Raw genomic sequence first — 22,899 nt, forward strand, 5'->3', positions numbered from 1 at the left:
AAACTTTTATCGGATTCTCAAAGGGGCCTGTAGTCCGGCAGAGGTTAGGAACGACCAGTGGGAGGGTCTGTGTGCAGTTCTTCGCCTCACACTTGACCCGCCCGTGTGCGTGTGGCCTTCCTGCCCTTGGCTTGATCATGTCGGGTTCTGGCCCCCGAGACGCTGCCACGGACAGGAGAGAGCATGGTCACCTGCTCCTTGCCAGGTGAACTTGAGGGGTTATTGTGAGCTCTGGCTGTGGGCTTGCCCCTTGGCGTCCTGAGGGCTGGGTCATGGAGCCCCGGGGTACTTGGCGGTGGCCGGCAGCAGAAAGGACTGGCACTGGTGGCTGGAAGGGGCGGCCAGGCCGGTCGCCATGTCCGAGCGTGGAGTTCCGGAGCTGCTTACTTCCCTTGACCCGTGCCACCAGCCGAGTTCCTGTCCTTGTACGGCTTGCTGAACTTTTACCTCTACACGCTGGCCTTCGTGTACTCTCCGTCGACGAACGCCCTGTATGGTAAGCCGCCCTGGGGCCCAGGCTCCCCATTGGTGCTGGCGCCCCAGCTCACGGCGCCTTCTCGCTAGCGGAGAGAGACGAGGTAACTAGAAATGGCCCCGATTTTCAGTTAGAACGCACGGGCACTGCGCCATCATAGCACACGACGGGAAACGGAATTGAGTGGGTCCTACAAGCACCATGCCCATCAGCCGTGTGACACTGAGTCTGTCGAGTCGGTGCCATGGCCACTCACAAGAAAGCCAAGATATACAGTCTTTCCCCAGAAAGCAAAAACAAAAACAAACCGCCCTGTTGCACAAGGAGGGCACAGGGTGAGCCCTTCCTGGGACCCGGGCAGGGGCGCAGTGTGTGAGGGCCACACCCTCCCTTCCCCCCCTCCACCGCTGGCGTTTCCACGGTGAGTTCTCAAAGCGCCTTCTGAAGTGCTCGTTTGAGCCTCACAGCAACTGTGTGAGAGGTGCGGCCACTCTGTCCGTTCGCAGGCGCAGATGCTTCGCCGCAGGCCCCGGGTTGGGGGGGGGTGGGCGGGCCGAAGCGGGCGCGCCCCTCTGGTCCCCTACAGACGTGGGAGAGAGTCCCCGCAGGCGGCTCCACTCGGGGCTTCTCGGGATGCTGCCCTGGCTGGCGGGTGAGCAACATGCCCAGAGGCAGAACGATGGCTTGTTCGGGTCGCGCAGACCCACATGTGGAGACCAGGGTGAATCCCAGCCCTTTCCGAGGCCTGCCCTCCTCCCGGGCGGATCACGGGAACACGCTCTTGTTGGTTTTCAGAGTCCCAGCTGAAAGACAACCCCGCGTTCTCCATGCTGAACGACTCTGAGGACGATGTCATCTACGGGTAGGTCACCGTCCCACGCCCGCGTGAAGGCCGACGGTTCTGCCCACGTGCTGATGGGTTAATCGTTCTAAAATTGTTTTCGAGGCATTACGTTTCCTTTACCTTGAGTGTCACATGATTCCGTGGGTCTGTTTCCACATTATCCAGGCATAGGCTGAGTGGTCTTTTTTGCTGAGCCCCTCCAGGGGGCGGTGACCACAGGAGGGACAGTTCTTTCTGGGTGATGGGCCGTGATGGGGGGCGGGAAGGAGGTGAGGAGCAGGCACTATCAGTTGGCGACAAATTGAGAGTGAAGCTACGAAGCGAGTTCTTGCTGGACTGGCTGTCGGCGTGGACAGGAATAAAGAGCTGTCAAGGGCGGACTGGGGCCAAAGGTGTCTTTTATGACAGGAGCGACTACGAAGAGATGCCACTGCAGAACGGCCAGGCCATTCGGGCCCAGCACCAGGGCGGCTCCGACAGTGACTGAGCGCCTGGCGGTCGGCAGGTGTCGGGGGCCTGCTGCCCTGAGCGACCGTCCTGGCCTTCCCTGCACCTGCCGGATTCAGACTCGTCTCATAAGCAGAGATTTCCTGGTCCTTATTTGTTTACGTATTTCTGAAAGGGAAACCAAAACGAAGGACAAATTTAAAGATTGGGCCAAATTTGTTAGAGTGGCTGCCTTTATTTGGGAAGAGAGGCGCTAACGAAAAGGTTAAACAGCCAAATCCCTTTTCAAAGACATCAGACGAGAGCTCACTCATTTTCAGTGGTGAAATTCCTCCTGGTTTTAGTAGAGACTTATGTCCTTATTTAAATAACAACGGATTCCATGTTAGAGGAGGGCCCGCAGCATGGGACAAGCCTCTTCTTCCTTCCTTCCTTCCTTCCTGGCTCTATGGTACCATCAGTTTTGACCCCTCACAAGGACACGGCACACTGGCTGACCAAGCATCTTAAGTGACTGGCAGTTCCCCCTGTCGTGTGAAGAAACGGCTCCTGGGGGAGCCGTGGGCGGGCAGGTTCCAGCGCTCCCACCAGAGCAGGACTAGTGTGTGGCGTTCTCGGGAGGGTTTGGTACGGTCTCCAAGGACAGGGTAAGATGACTCACACGTTGCCACCCCCAGGGGAAAGGTCTTGCTGCCAGTTTCCCAAGGACCTGTTTGAACATGTGTGCACGTTACGTGCTTGGACACAAACGGGTGTCCATTAAATTCCGATAAGCTGTAGTTTCCGCAGCTCTGCTAGAGATGACGCCCCGTAGAGCTTTCTTTTTTAAATAAAAGCTAAATAAGTGATTGACATAGATTGTTTATTGCCAAAAAGGTTTTCAGTTTCTCACTTGGAAACTAAATAAATTAAAGCATTTGAGATGGTTTACGGAAGAAAGTCTTTGGGCAGAAGGTGTTTTGTTGGGAACCTCTTCCACGGTGGTCACAGATGCATCTCCCTGCGGGAAAGAGAAGTCTGGAGCTGCCGAACCTGTGACGCCATGGAAGGGCCTGGGGACTCTCCAGTTCCTTGTCAGACGCCTGGCTGGACACCTCTGCTTTCCCTTGACGTGCTCAGCCTCTCTCTTGGACTGTTTATGTACGGCTGTCGCAGGCATCCTGATTGGTGCCTCCCGGTGCACAGAGGTCCAGGGTCATTGCTCTGCTCTGCAAACAGTTCCTGCGTGTTCCTCATCTATGCATTAACGCTCAGATTACCCCTCGTAGCTGAAAACTGTATTCCGCATTAGGCAGTGCTGGGACCTTATAGAGGTTCATGAGCTATTTGCTGTAACTTCATACTTCTCTTTTTAATTTAAACGTTAATGCTAATATACCTTTAATATGGATTCCATTTACGTTTTTGAAACCTGTAAATATGAATGTTTGAATTAAAACAACTGTTATTGCAAGGGTAATTCAAGTTTACATGGTTTTTACATTTGCAACGGTGTGATTACTTTGATTCTGTGTACTGAGGTATTGAAAAAAATTACCAAATTTTACAACTTCTATTAAGACTGACTATAATTTTATGTAAATTGACAAACTTGTGCTGATTAATGTATTCTAGTATGTGACAGTTTACATTTTAATCATAAAATAATTGTCTATAATTTGAAATGTTATCAGTAAATGTAAAATATTCGAGGCATTTAACTATACACCTTAGAACTTTTAAAAATGCTTTTGTCCTGTAGTATAAACTGATGACTGATATCTTCATATATTGATTCATCATGGCACCAAGTCAAGGAAATGAAAAATATGGAAGTATTTATTTACTTCCATATTTTTGTAACTAAGTTGGAGACAAAAGAAAGCACTTAAAGGGAAAACAGTATTTTCAGTTTCTCTTCCTGGTATATCATATATATCAATATATTACATACTCCATGCAAAATTTTGCTTAGAGTTAGTATGTATTATATTTGCCCTGGTGTTAGGTTAAAACAATAAAGTTGACCAGAAACTTTATAGATAGTACCAAGAATTTTTTTCTTGGAAAATATCAAAATTTTATAAACTAAATTATGAACTCAAGGGCTGACTCTAGTTTCCCACGGTGATGACTTGAATAACACCATCTGTGGGATGACTTCTATACTAGTGCCCTCTGGGGGAACCCGAAAGATGGCCGGTGGTGTTTCGGGTTCCCTAGGGAGAGCTTCATGACCCATGTGGGGAACAGGTCCGCTTGATTTATTATTAAATCATTACAGCAGTAAATTGAAGGGGATTTCTCTCAAGTCCCATTTGAAAGGCTGGAGAAAGGGATATATAAAACATATTAAAGGTTTTTAAGATCGTTCCTGTATATAAAATTACAGATTGCAGTAAGTTTAGATACATTATGTAAACCCAAACCGCTAAATGGACAGATTACAAATGTCACCAGCCTCAAGTATTTCATGAATTCTTTACTGAAAATAGTTATTCTTAAATAGGTTATAATGTGGTAACTCACTTCCTGGAGTCCTTTTCACAGGGAAAAACAATCTCATAGAAGGGATGATTAAAAGGGACACCTAGTGAAGGCTAGACTTAAAACACTGACGTGTATTTATGTATTTTGAGGGTTTTAGAAACCAGTTGCCTTAGAGATCAGACTTTTGAAAAATCTTTTCCCCAGGCCAAAGGGAAGTTGCTTTAGTCTGTGACATCTTGTTATCCTGTTTTTCTTGATTTCACGTTTTAGATATACTGGTAACTATAATACCGTACTATGAAACATGGGATTTTCTGCTACTGAAACTGCCTTTTTACAAAACAAAAACAAAAACAAAAAAACCCTGTAAATATTTGTAAAACAAACTTTAAGCTCGAAAGGAAATCTAGAGCTGTGTGTTAGGTCTTTGAACTGCCAATGAGCACAGGAACACCCGATCACTGAGCATTGTAATCAATCAAAAATGAATAAATGTTTGTTGCAAACTTACACCGTGGGAGTACCTTCATTCTGAGACTACATTTCTGGAAAATGTTAATAAATTTTTACTATTCAGCCCTTATTTTCGTGTATTGATTTGTTTGCTCTTTGCTCGTTTAGTTAATTCTACATTCAGACTTGAGTGTTTTCGGGACAGGAGCGGGGCTGGTTTCATTTCAGCAAGTGGATGTGAAAGTGTGTCTTTATTACCGTGTTAACTTGGCTCCTGGACAAACACAAAGATGAGAAAGGTCACAGGACCAGGGTTTGGGGCCCACCTTTTCACTTACTTCGATGGGACTTTAAATCAATCGGATAACCTCCACACATATTACCTGATTTATAAATAACGGCATAATTGTTTCAGGCACTAAATGAGTGATTATGGAAGCATTTTTGCAAACCCTGAAGTACTAAACATTTTGTGTGTATACGTGACTGCCACTGAAAAGTAGAGAACACGGGAGTAGAAGCTGAAGTGTTGCACACGGGGCCCGAGAGCTCTCTGGATGCAGGAGCAGGAATCAGCTTGCCCACCTGCCACAGCTTAGGCTCCAGGAGAGGGGAACGTCAGAATGAGGGTGCGAAGCCAGGGGTAGACAGAAATCTGACCAGAACACAGCGAAGCCGTCCGGATCCCGGTCCCATGGGCGATGTCAGCAAATCACTGCACTGGAGAGGACCAAAGCCAAACTGCGAGCTTCCTTTTTTCATTTTTACTGTTTTATAGATTCTAAAGCTGCCAACTAAATATGAATGATTCATTTGTGATATTATTTAGACTATAAAGGAAAACACAAACTTTAAATTGGAATAATTTATTATTCTAACAAAAGTACAAAGTATGGAAAATTAGCGTACTTGAATCACTTCAGAGAGTAGAGGAAGTTTCACACTAGCGGATTTCCGATTTTAGCACCTTTGAACAGAAACATTCAGAGTTGAGACAAGGGGCAGTCCAGGCTTGGGACTGCCGGTGGTGAACGATTCTGACGTGGGGTGTGCAGTTCCTAGAACGGTGCTGTCATTGGGGTTTTCTCTACATTCTGACTGCCACGAAGAACACTTAGAGAGCCAGAGAGGCGTTCCACACTGACGTCACAGCTGGCGGTTGAAGACGGCGGAGGGACGCTGAGACAGGAGCGCGGAGCGGTCACGGGCAGGGGCAGAGGTCAGATGGACAGCCCGAAGGTGCTGACGATGCAGTACATGGTCTTGTTCTCCCATCGCACCGTGCAGCTCCCTGCGGGGGGCAGAGGCACCGGAACTTAGGGCGACGGAGACTTGCTCGTCTCATTTCTCATACAAAGCTTACAACACTCAGATGCCTACCTCTTTATGATACATAAATAGAGAAGGGTGGCAAGTCTCTTCTATAAAACATTTTAAAAGGTGACTAATAAGCACGCATTCAGAGACATGACACAGCCGAGCACACAGGTCATCACGCCTGCTCGGAGTGACTTAGATCTCAGCATGGACCCAGAGGCACTGCAAAACCATCGGGAAACTGCCCACGACAAACTTCCACCGAAAGAACGGAAACCGTACCGTCAGTAGAGCTGTCCCAGAAGCATGAACTCGCTGTGTGCAATCCTGCTCCGTTCTTCTGCATAATTACACAGGTCACTTCAATTAAAACAAACTTGTGTTAGAGAAATCTACCTGGCAACACTGATTTCTCTCTGCCCACGTTTAGGATATATATATCAATCGCCTGGCTGACGCTCATGATAAAAATTACAGGTGGAGACTGTCCAGTCCTACGACACTAATCACACACATCCCTTCGCGCACACTTGTTCTAAAAGCATGTGCTCTGAAATGCTGTGAAATCCTAGGCGTGCCCTGCAATTGCTCCCGCAGCCAAACAGGCCAGTTTATGACGATTACAACCTAAAATAACACGCACCACTGAAGGGACACGCCTCTCCAGAGAGCTTTGGGCTCGGGCACCACACGGCCACACTCACTCTTCTGACACCAGACTCGCCTCTGATCAGTGTTTAAAGCACCACCACCAGTATATACGAGAAGGAAAAAACGATTACCAATGTATTTAAATGGTTTTCCCAGCTTGGTGAGTTGGCTTAAAGTTTGTTCTACTACATTTGTGGTCCATTGATTCACTTTGCTGTGCTGATAGGCGTTGCCACCAATGGCGCTCTCTATAGCCTGGAAGACAGAGTGGGGGGGGGGGGGCTGTTAGCAGAACGAACCCGAACGCCTTCCCGTTACTGCTCAGAACTGAAATGCTATTCCCATACAATGCAAGCTTATCTTTATCCATGACGCCTTTGTTCTAAAACCTTTTGTTTTAAATGTCACATTTAAATTTTTTATATATTTTTTAAGAATCCTTAATTATATAGTGTGTCAAATTTTTTTAACATTTTGACTGAATTTAATATTCACTGTTGCAATAAGTACCTGGTGATAAGCAACATTTTTCCTATGACACTAGAAAATATTTTACTTTGCCTATTCTTTTCTTAAAAGTGTAGTAGATACAGGAACTTTATCAGCTGTTTGTACAACCAACAATGTACAAACGGATCCAAATGATCATGTAGTCACAAATACTTCCTTAGTCAGCATTTTCTGACAATATTACCATGTAAGTGTATTTTTCAGATAACTAAAGAACTATGTATTCCAAAACTTAAGTTTATGACGAATTTTCTTCATTATGAAATCCCTTGTCTTCTTTTTTTGTGCTGTGTTTTGGGGAGGGCCCACGCCGTACGCTTCAAGAGTCATTCAGATGCGCGGCCCCTTGCCGCTACTCGTGCTCAAGTTTGGCTAGGACGTCCCCATTTTATGATTTTCTGGGCCTTCTGTGTTGACGCCAGCACGCCTGCTTCTCACCGACTTTCTTCGCTATCCCTTCTCTATCTCCCGACACACTTTGCGATTCACTGGTTTTCAGGGAGGGAAGTAAACTCCAGTGTTGGTCTCGCCCAAATTTACTGCTCTCCAATACTTAAAATAGCTCAAGTCCACAGTCCACCTGTCGCCAGGGGCAGAAAAGCTATGGACGCTCGTGACCATGTGAAGGCAACACCGCAATACCGCTTCGCGCTTCCAGGGAGACTGGCTGGGTCTACCCTTCAACTGTACTTGCTGGCCGGTAACCAAGTCAAAGCTAAGGCAGAAAACAAGTGAGGCCAAAGGGTACTTCGTCGCCGACTCCACTTCCCACTTCCTGCTCCCCCCGCCCCTTCATGACAAACACTGTATTTAGAAAAAGATGAAGGGCAAACTTACAGATCCTGCAAAGCAAGTGGAAAGTTGTGCCTGATGCTGATTAATGTAGATGGTAGAACAAAATCATTTTGCTTGATTGTGTTCACGAAAATGGGTTGTGATTCTTTTACCTCTCTGACAGTAATCAAAACTTTGCACTAATAATAACTTGCATTAGAGTTAATTCCAAATCACATACATAACCTCAAATGGCAAACTCAGGTCATCTACACACCTTCTTTCAGCCAATGGCTTCGCCGTCTGCTCAGCTCACACAGGAAGGGGAGCTGACTGGGAGGACCCGTCCCGCCTCAGCCTGGCCTCGGGCTGCCCGGCTCTCCGCACTCCTCCAGCCACCCCCCTCCTTCCTTTCAGTCCCTCGGACTCCACGCACAGCCAGCCACAGAGCCTCTGCACAGGTGGCCCCTGCCTGGACCGTCTGGCCCCCTCCTCCCAAAGTTAATGCTACTCTACTGACTCTCTGGATCCCGGCTCTGAACTCACAGGTGGGTCGGCTCCCTTACGGCCCCCAGCAGGGAGTGACCCAACTGGAAATGCAAGTTCACACTTTCCGGGGTGGTTATTTGATAAATATCTGCCCCACCCCCGTAATGTAAATTCCTTGAGGGTCAGTCCCCTGTCTGCCCCCCTCAAACTGTATTTTTTGAGTAAGTGAAGAATATCCTTTTTTTGTCTCCCATTCTCATCCCTAAGGAAAATACTGTGGTCGATAATGATAAAGTGTGTCGTTTAGGAGTGTTAAGAAAAACAAAGGAACAAATAAGCCCAAACTGGATCACCAGGTCTTGAATAACTGGAAGAGAAATATTTACTCTTTCTTCATTAAACACTGGAAATATTTACTTGAATACCATGAATCTTTTATGCTAAAAGGTTATAGAATCAAGGCTTCGTAACATTCAATAATAACACTAGTATATAAAATTTCCCATCTGATTTAAAATATATAATTTACATAATATGGGAGTAATTCTTATCTAGATAGTCACTGAAGTAAAAACTGTTATTTGAAATGCCAAAACACACAGGCTTAGCTGAAACGATTCCAAGACAGTATTTAAAACACATTATTTTCACGCATATAATCCATTAATCAAATATTTAAGTAGGCATTTCTCCTCTTACCTCCTTTACAATGTTGCTCACTTCATCGACGACAAATGATGTCTGTAAGGAAAAAAATGAGTTGTTTGATTTAAAAGATTCGTATCCACTGCAGCATTAAGGCAAATTTAGGTTATGAACATACTTTAGAAATGAAGACCTTAGACATAATCTAACCAGACTGTTAATTTTACTGAGGGGAACATTACAGAGACTCAGAAACATTACGGACGTCTGCGAGGGTCACAGCTGGCAGTGGCAGCCAGGGGGCTAGAATACATGTACATACGATTTAAAGGTTTGTTTTATTTTGTTTTAATTGTGCCGTGATCCAAGACTGACTTCACTTTAAACTAGAATTTAATCTCTCCATCCATTTCAACTGGCCATTGCAATCATTAACATATATAGAAGTGTAATGAGTTGACTTCTGTATAAACCAACTGACACTTTCCCTGCTGTAACTGATTAAGAGCCCTGGAACTTAGGATGCTTGGGGTTTTCCTCTCTCACTGCTGTCCTACTTTGGGACGACAGGACCAGCTGCTAGCGCAGCCGTTTGCCACCTGCGTGTCAGGATGGGCTGGAAGCGGTGGCAAGATGCCAGTGGTGATCTCGCGCCGGGAGTTTATAAATGGTTTTCTTCTCCTTCACACTTTTACACGTGCATTTGAACAAGTACGAGGTTTCGTCTGAGTCCTGGGCACAGGACTTAGCTGTAGACATGCCTTCCAGAGGGCAGTCCCAGGCCCTCAGGCTGGGTGCATCCTGGGGGAAGAAGGGCAGAAAGCCCTGCTTTTGGCAACGAGTTTTCCTTCCTGCCAGGCTGCTGGCCACTGTGGCTGTCCCGGCACAGCCAGGGGGTCCAGAGCTGACCGCCTGAAGCCCTCTCACCCCCTGGACTCAGAAGTCATCTCGGAGGTGGAGATGAAGCCAACTCACCAAGTTAATGAAAATTCCCAGTATCTTAGAGATTAGAGTATTTCTCAAAGTTTAGAGGGTCCTTCCAGAGAACTTCAATGACCCTAAACCACACAGGAAAGTCCCTGTATAACTTCCTATGTGGTTAAAATACGAAAAAGCTTGAGGACATTTTGATGGACTTTTAGTGGAAAGTACAGTAGTTGTTATCGAATCCACTGGGCAGTTAGTTTCAATGTCTACACGAAAGATGAACTATGACTTGAGAGTTACAAGTCTAAGTATCTACCCGACGTTAGAGGAGATGCAGAAAAGCCTTAGCTCACAGGCAGTTAGGAGGACTGGCATGGATAGCTGAGACATGCCGACTAGAGAGCCATGGTCTCGTCCTCACAGGGCTTCATGTTGTGTAAGTGACACGTCACTATGTTCAGCCCCTTCGACTCACAGATGTGCAACGGAGATCTGGAATAATGACGTCACTTAGGCAACTGAATGGTGAGAGCTAGACTTAGAATACGGAAGATCAGAATCCAGTAACCAGGGCTTTCTCTTACATTGCCATTTCCTTTTTTAAAAGTTTTATTCAACATTCCTATAATATGAGCCTTTTCCCAATATTATATCAGTTAATAGTTCACGGGGGAAACTTTTCCTTCGCTATTCTTGTACTCACTTGGTGGCTGCCAGCATTCAAACACTGACGACGACATTGCCACAGAAAGTCTGCGCTAGTTAAGAAATTAGATCAAAACAAACTCTAGAATCAGTCTGTAAGTCTCATTAGATTTTTTCCACCTTCAAAACATTTCTGCTTAAATTTCAAATATGGTAAAATAGCAAATCTTCCCAAATTTATCTGTAGTTTTTATTTTTGACAGGCTGCATAACACATAGGACTCAATTTATCTTTATTCCAACAAGAATTATTTATCAAGCAGAAAAAGGGCAACTATTCTGTAACAGCAACATCCATCAGCTACACTCCCTCAATGCGTCTTAGCTCGAAGGAAAGCCATTTAACAGCACACTGTTACGACGAATGTCTGCTGCTGGCAAATAATTGTTAAGTGTTGCCTTGCTTCTTCCCTGAAGTAATAAGGGATGATTTTTTTTTTCCCCCTACAAAGAGGAGCTATCTCACTGACACCTCAAACTGAACTGAAATTAAGTGACGGTGGCCGCAGTGGGGGTGAGCGTGGCACTGAAGAACAAGGTGCGGAGCGGAAAACAAAGGCAGGTTCTCCCGCCGTGCACTTCTGCATCTGCAGACAGCCCGAGCGTCAAATCCGTGTCTGGAGGGACCTGAGCGACGTGACTCTACGTGCGTGTCACCCCGGAGTCGTGCGTGTAAAATACTGTATCAGCTAAGAGACAGACGCACGGGCGGCCTCGGTCGTCCCCCACCCCGGGACGCGCGGCGCCTCCTCCAGGGTGGAGGTCCGCATCCCTGGATAAAGGGGGCGAGTGACGTCACCCCGGGCGCCCCGGCGGCCTGGGCTGGGGCGGGGCCAGCGCGGAGCAGGTCGCGGACGGAGTCGGCTGGGGGAGACAGGGGCGCGGCGGGGGCGCTCCCGGCCAGGCCGCAGGACCCCGAGGGCGCGCACCGCTGCGCGGGGAGCCCCGTTTTCGCCCCACCCCGCGGGCAGGGTGACGCCGCCCGGAGCGGGCCGGGCGGGGTCACCGCGAAGCGCTGGCCGGTAGGGAAGGCCGCCGCCCACGTCCGGACGCGGCCACACGCCTTGGCTGCCGACGCCCACCCGAGCCCAGAACTCCCGCCCTCCACGCTTCCCGTCGCCGAGCCGTCGGTTACCTCTTCCGCAGCCTGGTAGTCTTCCATCTTTTCTCCGGCGCGTCGCCTCCGCCTCCCTGAGTAGAGCGCACTGCGCCGGCGCGGCCAGGCCCCGCCCCCCCGCGCTTGCGCCCCGCCCCTCTAGGGCCTCGGCCACGCCCCCTCTAGGGCCCCGGCCCCGCCCTTCCGCTGGTGTCTCTACCTCTCCTGCGCGCTTGTCCCGGACTCGCGATTATTCCCTCCTATCGCCCTCCCGGAGGTGGAGGTTTCCGCGGGAACCAGCCGGGGTAGCCTGGCAGCTGATTAGCTCGCAGCAACTAAAACAAAACACATGTACAAAGTCAGTTCGGGAGGGAAGAGTCTCTACTGGCATGTGTACATTAACTCGAACATTCAGATGGGCTTGGACACCTAGTAACAAATTGTAACTTGACTTCTAAACATGATGGGCAGCGTGAGATGTTGGTTACAGTCACCCTGGGGATCCAGGGTTAGGAAACTTTAGCTCTGATTGAAACTTTTCTTTGGGGAGGCAAGTTTTCCATATAAATGAGATTTTAAAAACTTATTTTAAGCACCATGTAAAAAAAAAAAAACACTTTTGGTTGGAAAATGTTTAAACGCTGCACACTCTCTGGTTGCCCTAACTAGAATGACCTAGACATACACTTGGCTTTATGAAAATTAGTAATTGCACTGAGCTCTGGTACAGTGAGTGCTCTCCAAGAAAGTCATATGCACCTGCTTGCATGGACTCTGGGTTAAGAGCTTTGACTTTGGAAACTGCTTTTTCTGGTTTTACCATGCCCTTAAAGTCAAGTTGTCACTACTTACCTGTCTGAAGCCCAGCTGCCAAAACCCATTTCCCATCCCCTCAAGAAGAGTTGACCACAAGATCCTGAGACTGGGCAGAATTAAGCTGCAGAACCCACCTTCAACCCATCAGCAACCCGTGTGGTTTCTATCCTATAGAAACTAAGTTCCATGCAGGCAGAATCTGTTCTTTTTTTTTTTTTTTTTTTTTTCACTGATGTCTCTCCCCTGCCTCTTCAATCGTGCCTGGTACATAGTAGGTGCACAATGAAAATTTATTGAATGAATGAATGCATGCTTTCCCCACTAGTGTTAGTTCAGCTTCATACCCAACTGAGAACTGGGGAGTGGAGAAAGACAGAATCGCCTTCCTGCTTGTGGGGACATAGAGGGCTGGGGAGAGGAGGGCAGAGCCGTGAAAGACACCAGGTTGCTGTGCTCTGGACACCAGGCCTGAGCAAGGAGGCCTGCTGGGTGGGGCCTGGGTGCTCTCCCATGCCTGGTTTCTGCTTTTCAGATTCTGAACTTTATTTTGAGTTTTGTTCTCTTCCTATTATCTGGCTCAACTCACCTCTTCCAGTATTTCATTCAGTCTTGTGCCTCAGTCTACATGGGATTCTAATTCTGACAGTCTTTGTTTTGTCTTCCTGACATTCCTGGCTTCCTCTGAGATTTCATTTTTAGAGAGTCCTTCTCAGTCACTTGACTTGCCTGCCTGCTTCTGGGCCCTCAGCAGCACCACGATCCTGAGTCAAATGGGGACTTTTTCACTCTCTTCTAATTTTCTCCTCCACCATGGACCCGAAGCCCCATTAGCCAAGAGTCTTAGAATTATGTGCAAAGCAAGAGCGAGCAGGTTCCGAGTGAGCTTCTGCAGCTGAAGAACATGAAGCCTGGGACATCTTTTGTAAATAGGTCCACAGCCTTTCAGGAACTTTCTAATCCAAATGAGTGTCCTGAATGGCTGCCAGAATGGTGCAGACCCAGCGATATTGTAACTGAAAATCACCCACATGTGCATAAATCAACAGAAAACATGTCAATGTGAATTAAAAAAATTTTACATGACTTTAGCTTATATGCATTGGGTCCTGTTCTCCAGTTTTAACTATCAAAGAACATTCGTTAAATGATCATGGTATATGATGCCCTGAGTCTGCTGCAAAAGTGGATAAATTGGTCTGTTTATCCTCAGAACCGTTTTTTCACTTACTCAACACTCGTTCTGTGTCAGCCCCCCCGCTGGAGCTGAGGCTGCGAAGGTGACTAAGATGCGGTCTCTGGAAAATCCTCAGAAGCTACTTTTCTGTAAATAAGAGGATTTGAATGCTCTGGGCTCAGCGACGGTGCAGTGCTCGGGAAAATGCAGCGATGTAGAATCGCGTTCTGCCCAACAGATGTACACTCTCTAGGGCCGAGAAATTTCAAATCACAGACATTTGGACGTTCACCGGCTGCCATTCCCAGCACCCAGGGCGGCCAAGAATGAATGTCCATCGGAAGCAGTACAGTAGAAACCACTGACTCATAACTGCTCGTAAATCTCTGCTACTCAAGCATATTTTAGAATCATGTTAATTGCTGCTCAGTAAGTCAGTGAATCTTGGGTCTGTTTTTAATTTGGAGGTTAATAGTGGGTTGGCAGATGTTACACGCTTTCTTCCTTCAAGTCAAGTCTCTTATATACAAACCGTTTAGAATTAGGGATCAACCAACAACTAAAGGCTAACTCGTGGCACAGAACAAATACATACACTATGTCAGTCAGTATAGGTTTGGTTAGATGCAGAAACAAATGATTCCAGACTCTTTGGTGGTTGACAAGAAAGATGTATTCGTTGTCACTCACACTGCAAAGGTCGGCCGTGGCTCTGCCCGATGTCTTCTCCATGCTGGGACATGGCCGATTGAGCTGCGTGACTCCAGCGTCATCAAGGGAGAGGGAATGGTGGCCCAAGTGCAGGCTAAGAAGGTGCTCCTCATAAGTGGCAAGTGCCACCCTTGCGTGCATTTCGTCGTCCAGGGCACGTCTCTTGTCCATGCCTGAGTTTCCAGGGCAGGGGCGCATCCGGGAGAAGAGGGCTTCAGCCTGCCGCACGCAGCACCCTGAAGGGTCCCGCACTGATCTGTCACCTCTGTGCTCTCTTTGCCCGACTCCTGCCCATACATCCGCATGGCCGTTCCCCTACGCCCGCTGCTGCTCTGGCCCGATCCCCAGCCGGCCCCGTGCCAGCTCACCTTCTTTCAGATGTGATCTAATTTCTACCTGCTCAGTTTCAACACCCAGGCACATTGCATCTTCACCAACACTGTAGCCCCAGGCCTTAGATCAGTGGTCTTCAAACTTCTTTAATTACACACCCTTCTAGCAGAAACTATTTTTGAGCATGTACCCAAAGCGATGTTTATTTCAACTGTGATATATTAAACTATGAATTCATTTATGAAACATTAATAAAATTTAGGTTCTCACCTTTTAAAAAATAAATAGAAATAGCAGTTTAAAATTTTCTTAGTATATGCTGCAGCAGTGGTTGAATTATATCCCCAAATTCATGGGTTGAACCACCAGTACCTCAGAATATGACATTCTGTATTTGTTGACAGGGCCGGTAAAGAGGTGATAAGTCAAAATGAGGTCGTTTAAGTGAGTCCTGGTCCAATATGACTATGTCCTTACAGGGAAATAGATTAGAACATAGATATATATAGAGAGATGATCATCTGAAGACACAGAAGACAGCCATCTATCTACAGGCCAAAGAAAGAGGCCTTCAGGAGAAACCTCCCTGCCAAAACCTTGATGTTGAACTTTCAGATCTCAGAATTGTGAGAAAATAAATGTCTGCTGTTTAGTCCTTCGGTCTATGATACTCGTTATAGCAGCCCTAGCAAGGTGATGTACCTGCTTTGGAAATAATGACTCCAGGTTACCTTCGTTTCAAAGACATTACTTTCTAAACTTTCCTAAATGGATTCGCTCAGTCCCTTATGCAACGAAATAGTAATACTACCACTAAACAGCAGTTACTATTTAAAAAAAATCTTCTTAGGCCAGGAGTCCTCAACCTCGATCACTAAGGCAGTGCCTGACATGGTCGATACACAATAAATACTTGTGAATGAATTGAATGAACTATAAACTAAGACGGAAGCCTTGTGGCCCTCACCAGGAAACAGGCTCAGGGAAATGGTTTGCTCAAGGTCACGTGGGTCTGTCTCGCCCCAACGCTCGACCTCACAATTCATTTTTCTCTTTCGCCATTCTGACTTTTTGCAGACCACAATCACCTCCCACCCACCTCTGCTCTGCTCTGCTCTGTACCCTGACGGAGTTCACCATCCCAAGTTGTCATCCTCATGCCACGGAAGAATGAGATTTCAGAACGGAAGAGCCAGCGGGGTGATCGAAGTGAACCTCACTTACAGGTGAGGAAACCAAGGCTCAGGAGAGTTCAGAGAAGTCCAGTGACTCCCAAGGCCACACAGTGCTCCTTATTCTTGGCCACCAGCTGACTTGCCGGAATCCTATTTTCTCGATTAGAGTTCGCACTGGTTCACCTTCAAGAATGAGTGTGAGACCCTCAAAAGTGCCCATTAAGGGAATGAAAAATCAAGTTCACCGAGTGGGAGAAGATATCAGCAACATGAATATCTGACAAAGTGCTCACATCCTGAATATGTAAAGAAATTCTACGAATCAATAACAGAGAGACAGATAACCCGGTAGAAAAACAGTCAAAAAACTCGAACAAGCCCAACATCGAAAACACCGATCAACTTATAAAATGACGCTCAGATTACGCAGCTACACAAAACATCAGGGAAATAAAAATTAAAACCATAATGTGATACCACCACAGATCCACCGGAATGGATAAAATAAGATAATAGCAAATGTTGGTGAGGATGTGGAGCACCTGGAACTCATTGGCAAGAGTGTAAATTAGTACAGCCCCTGGAAAATTGTTGGCAACGTCCTCTGACACTGAGCATACGCCTAACCTATGACGCAGGAATTCCACCCATAGGCACGTAGCCAACAGGAACAAGTACAAATAATCACCCAAGGGACTATACAAGAATGTTCGCAGCGTACGCCATTCATAATACCCCACAAGAATAAATAACACAGATGCCCATCAACAGCACATTAGACAAATACATTTTGTAGATATTCATACAATAAAATATAGTACTTCAGTGAGAACAGCCGAGATGCTGTTCAAGCTCAATTTCTTGATAGGAATTCGTTCACTTTGGGAACATTCATCAAGCTGTCCTTATGATTTGCATCATGTTCCGTATGCGTGTTATACTTCCACGAAATTTACCGAAAAAAAGCCCATGCCAGTCTTGTTCTCAGTTGATTCCTGAGTTAGCAGCTGTCGTTTGAAGTGTAGTCAGTCATTTACATTTGAGGTTAATGTGACACCCCCTGCAAGGGTGGGAACATCTGACTATTTGAAGCCTCTCGTCTCTCTTGGGGGTTTTCTTGATAAGGGTGGAACGTTTCTTTCAGTAGCATCAGCTTGGTCTTTCCTCCAGCTAAAAATGGAAACTGTTGGCATACGAGAGTGCCTGGTTGTGCTTTTGGGTGGCTTTGCTCTCGGGATCTTTGGTGATGGGGGTGGGGGCAGAGGGGGGGTAGCCACAGAGGCACTCAGGGCCAGCCCGGAGGGCACACTGTTTCAGCCCTGTGTCTGACAGGAAGGAAAGAGAAATACGTCAGATGTTCTAACGCGAAGAAAAATTGACTTCCTTCTCTCCAGCACAGAGTGCCCTGGTCCCTTCTCTTGAAGCTGCTTCAAAGGTAGGCTGAGCGTCCACGTATAGCTGTTTGGTCAGGTTGTTTTGGGGGGTGCGGTGGGGTGGGTAGAGAGTATAGTTATGGTTACTATTTTTGACATTAAAAGATGGAAAACAAAAACAATGGTAAATTAGACAAAGGATGACTTGTAATTTTATTCAATAGCATACATTTAACATTCAGGGTAATAATCATTTAAATGAAATGGAGGAAATACTTTATAGCTGGTTAAAAAAACCCTAAACCAAACCAAAAAACTATCTGAAACTAACCAAACTGTCCAAAAGCTATAGGTATGATTTTTTTTTTTTAAAGCAATGGTATAGAGTATTCAATTTCTTTTTGGGGTTGTAAATTCATATATGTATAGTTTATTACTGTTTTGCTCTGAATCTGCTTCTTAGATTCAGTTTGTTTTGAGCACCCATAATCTCCAGTTTGGAGAAAGAACAGAAATGTAATTTTAAAATAAAAAAATTAAGTTAGCTGGGATCTAATTTAATTTTTTTCAGTTAAGCTTCCTTAAGCCCAAAACAGATTTCTTGGCAAGAAGAGAGATTCTTAGAGGAAAATGCACATTAGATTATTCAGGATCTGTTAAGAAGTTGGAACTGGTGTTAAAAAAAAAAGAATATTTAGCCAGGGTAGTGGGAGAGTCTAACTTCTTCTCCGCTTAAACAAAGCATAGGCTGTGGCATGAAACAGACCCAGATTAGAACGTGACTTGAAGTAAATCAGTTAATCGCTCCAAGCCTCACACTCCTTACCTGCGACCTGGGTGTATTTACTTTATAACGTTGTAATGAGGATCGAGATAATGTATGCGGAGTACCTGTCAGACTGTCTGGTGCAGCGTTCGTGCTAAGTCAATAGTAGCTCTTGGTGCAACAAAGAATATAACTAACAATAATGATGAGTCGTACCAATAACAATATAAGAATATGAATTCTCATTTCTTTAACCTTCCGTAAGAAGAGGTCATGGAGTTTCAACTATGGGGGGAAAAAAAAAAGACTTCTATTTCAGTGGTTTACTCTGATTCTAAAATACCTTTTTTCCTTTGGTGTTTGGGTGGTAAGTTATCAGCCTGGGTAGGAGAGGATGAGTAGAATCCACAGTGCCCCGCGGGGCTGTTCCGCGTTCTCCTACCTTGAGTAGGCGTCAGGTGTTCTGGGTTTAACCCGCGCACATGCAGCCCCATAGAGCATGGACGGAGTTTCGAGGGGCCCGAAGCTTTATATGGACGTGTGGAGGCTTCTTTAAGAAAACGAATCCAGAATGAGTTACGGGATCTTGGGTGGGACCGTGAGAGTAAGGGATGCCCAAGCCTGAGCTTTGCTAGCTTCCAGCATACCCACCTCCGTCTAAGTACCGAGAGAGCGAAAAGGGGAATTCATAAACGCAATCTCCACTGCAGTGTCAGACTGTGACGGCCGCCCGGGCACGTCGTCTCCCCTTTGCGAAAATGAGTCTGTCAAGCCTGAGAGTCTGAGCCCCGTTTGGGTCAGATCCCAACCCTTTTTCCATCCACGACCTTCCTGGGGCGGACCGCCGTTCTTGGTGGCTGTTACCAGCCTTCCATGAAGACTATGCATGAGTGAAAAGGGGGCAGCATTTGTAAGGCGGGGGGAGCCACTCTGTTTCTCCTGCGCACCGGGCAGAAAGCCTGTGGCTGCATGCCGGAGCACTGCAGCTTCTCCAGGAAATGGCTGTGGTAAGAACACCACGGTGGCGGGGGCGGCCGGCCCCCCGAAGTGACCTGCGCTGGGAGCCGCTGCAAGGCTGCGGCTTCCAGGCTCCGAGAAGGTTCTGTAGCTTCCCCTGAGAGCCGGGGCCGCGGTGGTGGCGGTGGTGCTCACACACGGGGTGCTCACACACAGGCACGCGGCAGTGATCCGCCACGTCTCCACCCGGTGCCGTCTCCCCGGCATCGGCATCGCGGGGAGGGGCCGAGGCTTTATGTCCTCGGATCCGATGACCAGCTGCTCAGGGGTGAGAGGTGATTCCACGGCAGGAAGAGGGACCACTCCCTGCAGGTGAGGACGCTTGCGTTCCCATCACCCTTTCTTCTCTCTCAGGTTGCACTTCTCGTACCCGCCCCCACCACACACACACACACACACACACACACACACACACGCACACGCGCGCGCACACACACACACCCCCCCCACCCCCGATTGATCAGATCTGAAAGCCAAAGTCAAGTGCTGTTAGGTCGGGGAAAGAAAGCAAGCTGTTTCAACATCCCAGCACGTGACTGGCTATTTGGCTCTCCTGGTGAATGGTCCCCCCCCCACCCACGTGTCTGTCCCCTGGGATGTGGTCCCTGACCCACTGCCATTTCTGCTCTCCCCACAAGGAGGGACTCGTGCCTCCCTTTCTCGTAGAGCCTCGTGGTTTTTATGCTCATGCTACTGTGTTATAATTTATTTTCTGCCTGGAATGTGACCTTGTCGAATGCAGAAATCCTACTTATTTTAGTTCCCCGATACCTGGCACGTGTTTGGCAGAGAGGAGGCCGATAAAATCGGGGTTGTCGAACTGGTGCGCTAAACACATCACCACACTGTGTTCGTCTGGATGCCGAAGGTCCACCGAGTCCAGTGTGACTTGATGCGGACAACACGGATTGGGGTACAAGCTGGGTTTAGGTGAGCAGCCCCGCCCCCCTGCCTGCGTCCCTATCAATCTTGGACAAACGGCTTCGTTTCCTACCTGCTGGGGCCTCCCGAAGGGTAGGACGGGGCCAAAGGGAGCACTTCTGAGTCCGCCTCGTTTTGTTCCAGTTGTTGCTCTAGGGCTGTGCCCAGATGATTCTGGAACTGGGGTTTGATCCCAGATTGTCTGACACCCAGACCGAAGCCGAGATGGGAAGGTCTGGTGCAGTGTGTCTCTACGCGGTCGTGGGAGGCTTCTTTCTTCATCGAGGCGCTGTAGTGTGGGCTTTACTTGTTTTGTTTTTGTTTTTTAAATTGTTAAATGAAATTAGACTAGTAGGTGACGGGCTGTAAAACAAGGGCAGTCAGCGTTACAAAGTTACAAACTGCAGTAGGAAAAGGAGGCAGGGGCTGGACTCACCTCCGGCTGGGTGAGGATGGAGCCTGATTCCGTGCTGGGGGCAAAATAAACCCAATGTGGGAATTCGTTGGCTGAGTGAGAGGGTAACCAAATATCATCACAGGGAAAGGGACCTGGGAGATTGCATTACTCAAGCTCTATGAGACCGAAGGTCTGCACGGGATCATTAAATGAAATACTTTCTTAGCATGCTTCGCAAACTCTGAAATGACTCTCGTTTTCCTAAGCCTTTCAGATTTCGGGAGGCAGAAGTTTATAAACGAGTGCCGCCGGCCTGCTCGCCTGGCCATCCTCACTTCCTACCCTTCTTGAAGTCACGCTTCCTGCTTTGGCAAGCGCACTCACATGTCACAATGCTCAGCGGGTTTCTCAACTTAGGACAAACATTCAGGACCTCCTTGCTGGGTGGTGAAGGATCTTTCAAACCCGATGTTACCCTTCGAAAGGAAACTTGCCCGTAAGACAGAATGAAGTCAGGGTCACAGTAGAGAAACACACGAAGTAGAAAGGGGTTGTAATGAAGGAGCAATTAATTTCAATTGTAAATGTGGAGAAATTTCCTGAATTAGGTTGCAGTCAATCTGGACCTTGATAAATTAACAGTAATAATGACGATAGTATTACTACTGCTGCTGCTAATAATAATAATCACAGCTAACATCTATTGACTGCCTATTTACTTTTTTAACTGAGGTACATTTGCCATACAATATTCTTTTTAGCTTCATGTATACTACACAATGATTCAGTACTTGTATAGATTGTGAAACCATCGCAGCCATAGGTCTAGTTAATATTCATCAGAATATAGTAATAATATCAGAAAATATCAGAATATCAGAAAAGATAGAATTTTTTTTTCTTGCGATGAGAATTTTTAAGACTCTCTTAGCAACTTTCAAATACATAATACAGCATTATTAGCTATGGTCGGTAGCCATGCTGTACCTTACATCCTCGTAACTATATATCTTATAACTGCAAGTCTGTACCTTTTGACCCCTTGTACCCATTGTGCCCACCCCCCCACCTCCCACCTCTGGCAACCACCAATCCGTTCTCTGCATTATCGACTACTTATTTTATGCTGGCCACTGTGATTTACGTACTTGGTGTGTATCAATACCCTTCATCCTCCCTGGGAAATAGGTGCTGTAATTCTCTCTGCTTTATAGATAAGGACGTTACGTCCCCAGGGCTTAAGTCACTGGCCCAGCATCTCGACAGTGAGTGTCGGGCAGAGCAGAGCCGCACACTCAGCTGGGTTCCAAACGCTGGTTTCCTGGCTGCGCCCTCACCGTCTCCGAATAAACGAGGTTTTGGTAGGCGGAGGCATGAGCAGGGACAGAGGCCTGGGAGAGGAAACGGGCAGGATGCGTTCTGGGAGTAGTCTTGAACGACTGTGATACGGGGGCATTAGAGCACTTTGGGGAAACGAGAAAGGAGTAGGAGGAAGAGGCCAGGCCGGGGATGCCACGTTCCTGCGCCAGGATTTGTTTCCAGGCGGCGAAGGACATCGGCCCCTTTACTGGAGGAAGAAGGACACATTCCGACCTCAGGATTGTTAGATACACTGCCCTTCACCCTAGAGCCGCTCCTTTTCATTCCTCAGACGGAGTTCTCCCATGCTCAGTGGGAGTCACCTCGGCCGTGAAGATTTTCCTGTCCTTTCCGGTCTCTAGTCTCCCTCCCACTCACCAGCCATTCGGTCCTGTCACTGCGGCTGTCTGCATGCGAGCTAATGGGTACAGCCAGCCCCGGACCCCACCACTTGTCCCTTTACCACGTTGTGAGTGTCACGGATGCCATTCTCACGCCTCACTCCGTCATCCCGCACAGTAAGACACGGCGCAGGGCGAGGAACTTGACGCGAGCTAATTGTGATAGATTTCATCATCACCGCCATTTCCGACTTCAAAACATCACAGAAATCAAAGGCATCCAAGGGAAAAAAATATATCTATTTGTTTTATCCATGTTTTGAAGAATATAAACAATAATCCAGCATGGTTTTTAATTTTCGACTAGTGTAGGTGACCAGAAATGGAATCCGCAAAGGGGCACCTAATGCCATGAGGGGGATGAAATTATCTGTCACATTCCAGGTGTTTATCATGGACTTGGGGGCTCACTAACTCCATCTGTCAACCTAGAAACCTCTACTGACTAGGAAGAAGTTTGCTAAAAAAAAAAAAAGAACTTAAAACTTTTATAAACAAGTAAATTGTTGCCACGGGCCTGGGAGCATCTCGTCTTGGATAAATAGACTATGAGAGAAGAATAGTTTTAGTGGCTCATTTTTGAGTGATTTGGAAGATGGATCACAAAGGAGAATCCCCAGGTTGGCAGTCGATACAAATTGCGCGAGAATTCAA

The 22,899-nt window shown here is 47.1% G+C and overlaps 3 protein-coding genes across 8 annotated transcripts in view; 2 read left to right on the forward strand and 1 right to left on the reverse strand.

Moving 5' to 3' along the window:
* TMEM181 (transmembrane protein 181) overlaps positions 1-4,818 on the forward strand; it is a 52,947-nt gene extending 48,129 nt beyond the window's left edge. For all 3 annotated transcript variants that reach the window (XM_036223281.1, XM_016152700.2, XM_016152699.2), the window contains exons 15-17: positions 407-496; positions 1,271-1,337; positions 1,728-4,818. In XM_036223281.1, coding sequence (XP_036079174.1) covers positions 407-496; positions 1,271-1,337; positions 1,728-1,806 — 236 coding nt within the window. In that variant the 3' untranslated portion in view covers positions 1,807-4,818. The remainder of the gene's footprint in view (positions 1-406; positions 497-1,270; positions 1,338-1,727) is intronic.
* Positions 4,819-5,538: 720 nt separating this feature from the next.
* On the reverse strand, positions 5,539-11,929 carry DYNLT1 (dynein light chain Tctex-type 1). 2 transcript variants are annotated; one of them, XM_016152702.2, is made up of 5 exons: positions 11,842-11,929; positions 9,129-9,170; positions 6,788-6,911; positions 6,288-6,365; positions 5,539-5,979 (listed from the first exon to the last, which is right to left on the reverse strand). In XM_016152702.2, exons 1-5 carry the CDS (start codon positions 11,866-11,868, stop codon positions 5,909-5,911), a joined length of 342 nt encoding a protein of 113 aa, XP_016008188.1. In that variant the 5' UTR covers positions 11,869-11,929; the 3' UTR covers positions 5,539-5,908. The 2 variants fall into 2 exon arrangements, with proteins under 2 accessions (XP_016008188.1, XP_016008189.1); XM_016152703.2 differs by lacking the exon at positions 5,539-5,979 and having other exon boundaries at positions 6,290-6,345.
* Positions 11,930-17,321: 5,392 nt separating this feature from the next.
* The window catches only part of SYTL3 (synaptotagmin like 3), a 69,103-nt gene continuing 63,525 nt past the window's right edge, over positions 17,322-22,899 (forward strand). For 2 of the 3 annotated variants that reach the window (XM_016152705.2, XM_016152707.2), the window contains exon 1: positions 17,322-17,446. The gene's annotated coding sequence lies outside the window, so the exon portion shown is untranslated. Of the gene's footprint in view, positions 17,447-19,307; positions 19,480-22,899 lie in introns of those variants that run through there. The other variant, XM_016152706.2, reaches the window with a different exon arrangement.

This window comes from Rousettus aegyptiacus, unplaced genomic scaffold (genome assembly GCF_014176215.1).
Source record: "Rousettus aegyptiacus isolate mRouAeg1 unplaced genomic scaffold, mRouAeg1.p scaffold_m13_p_1, whole genome shotgun sequence".
Classification (NCBI taxonomy): Eukaryota; Metazoa; Chordata; class Mammalia; order Chiroptera; family Pteropodidae; genus Rousettus; species Rousettus aegyptiacus.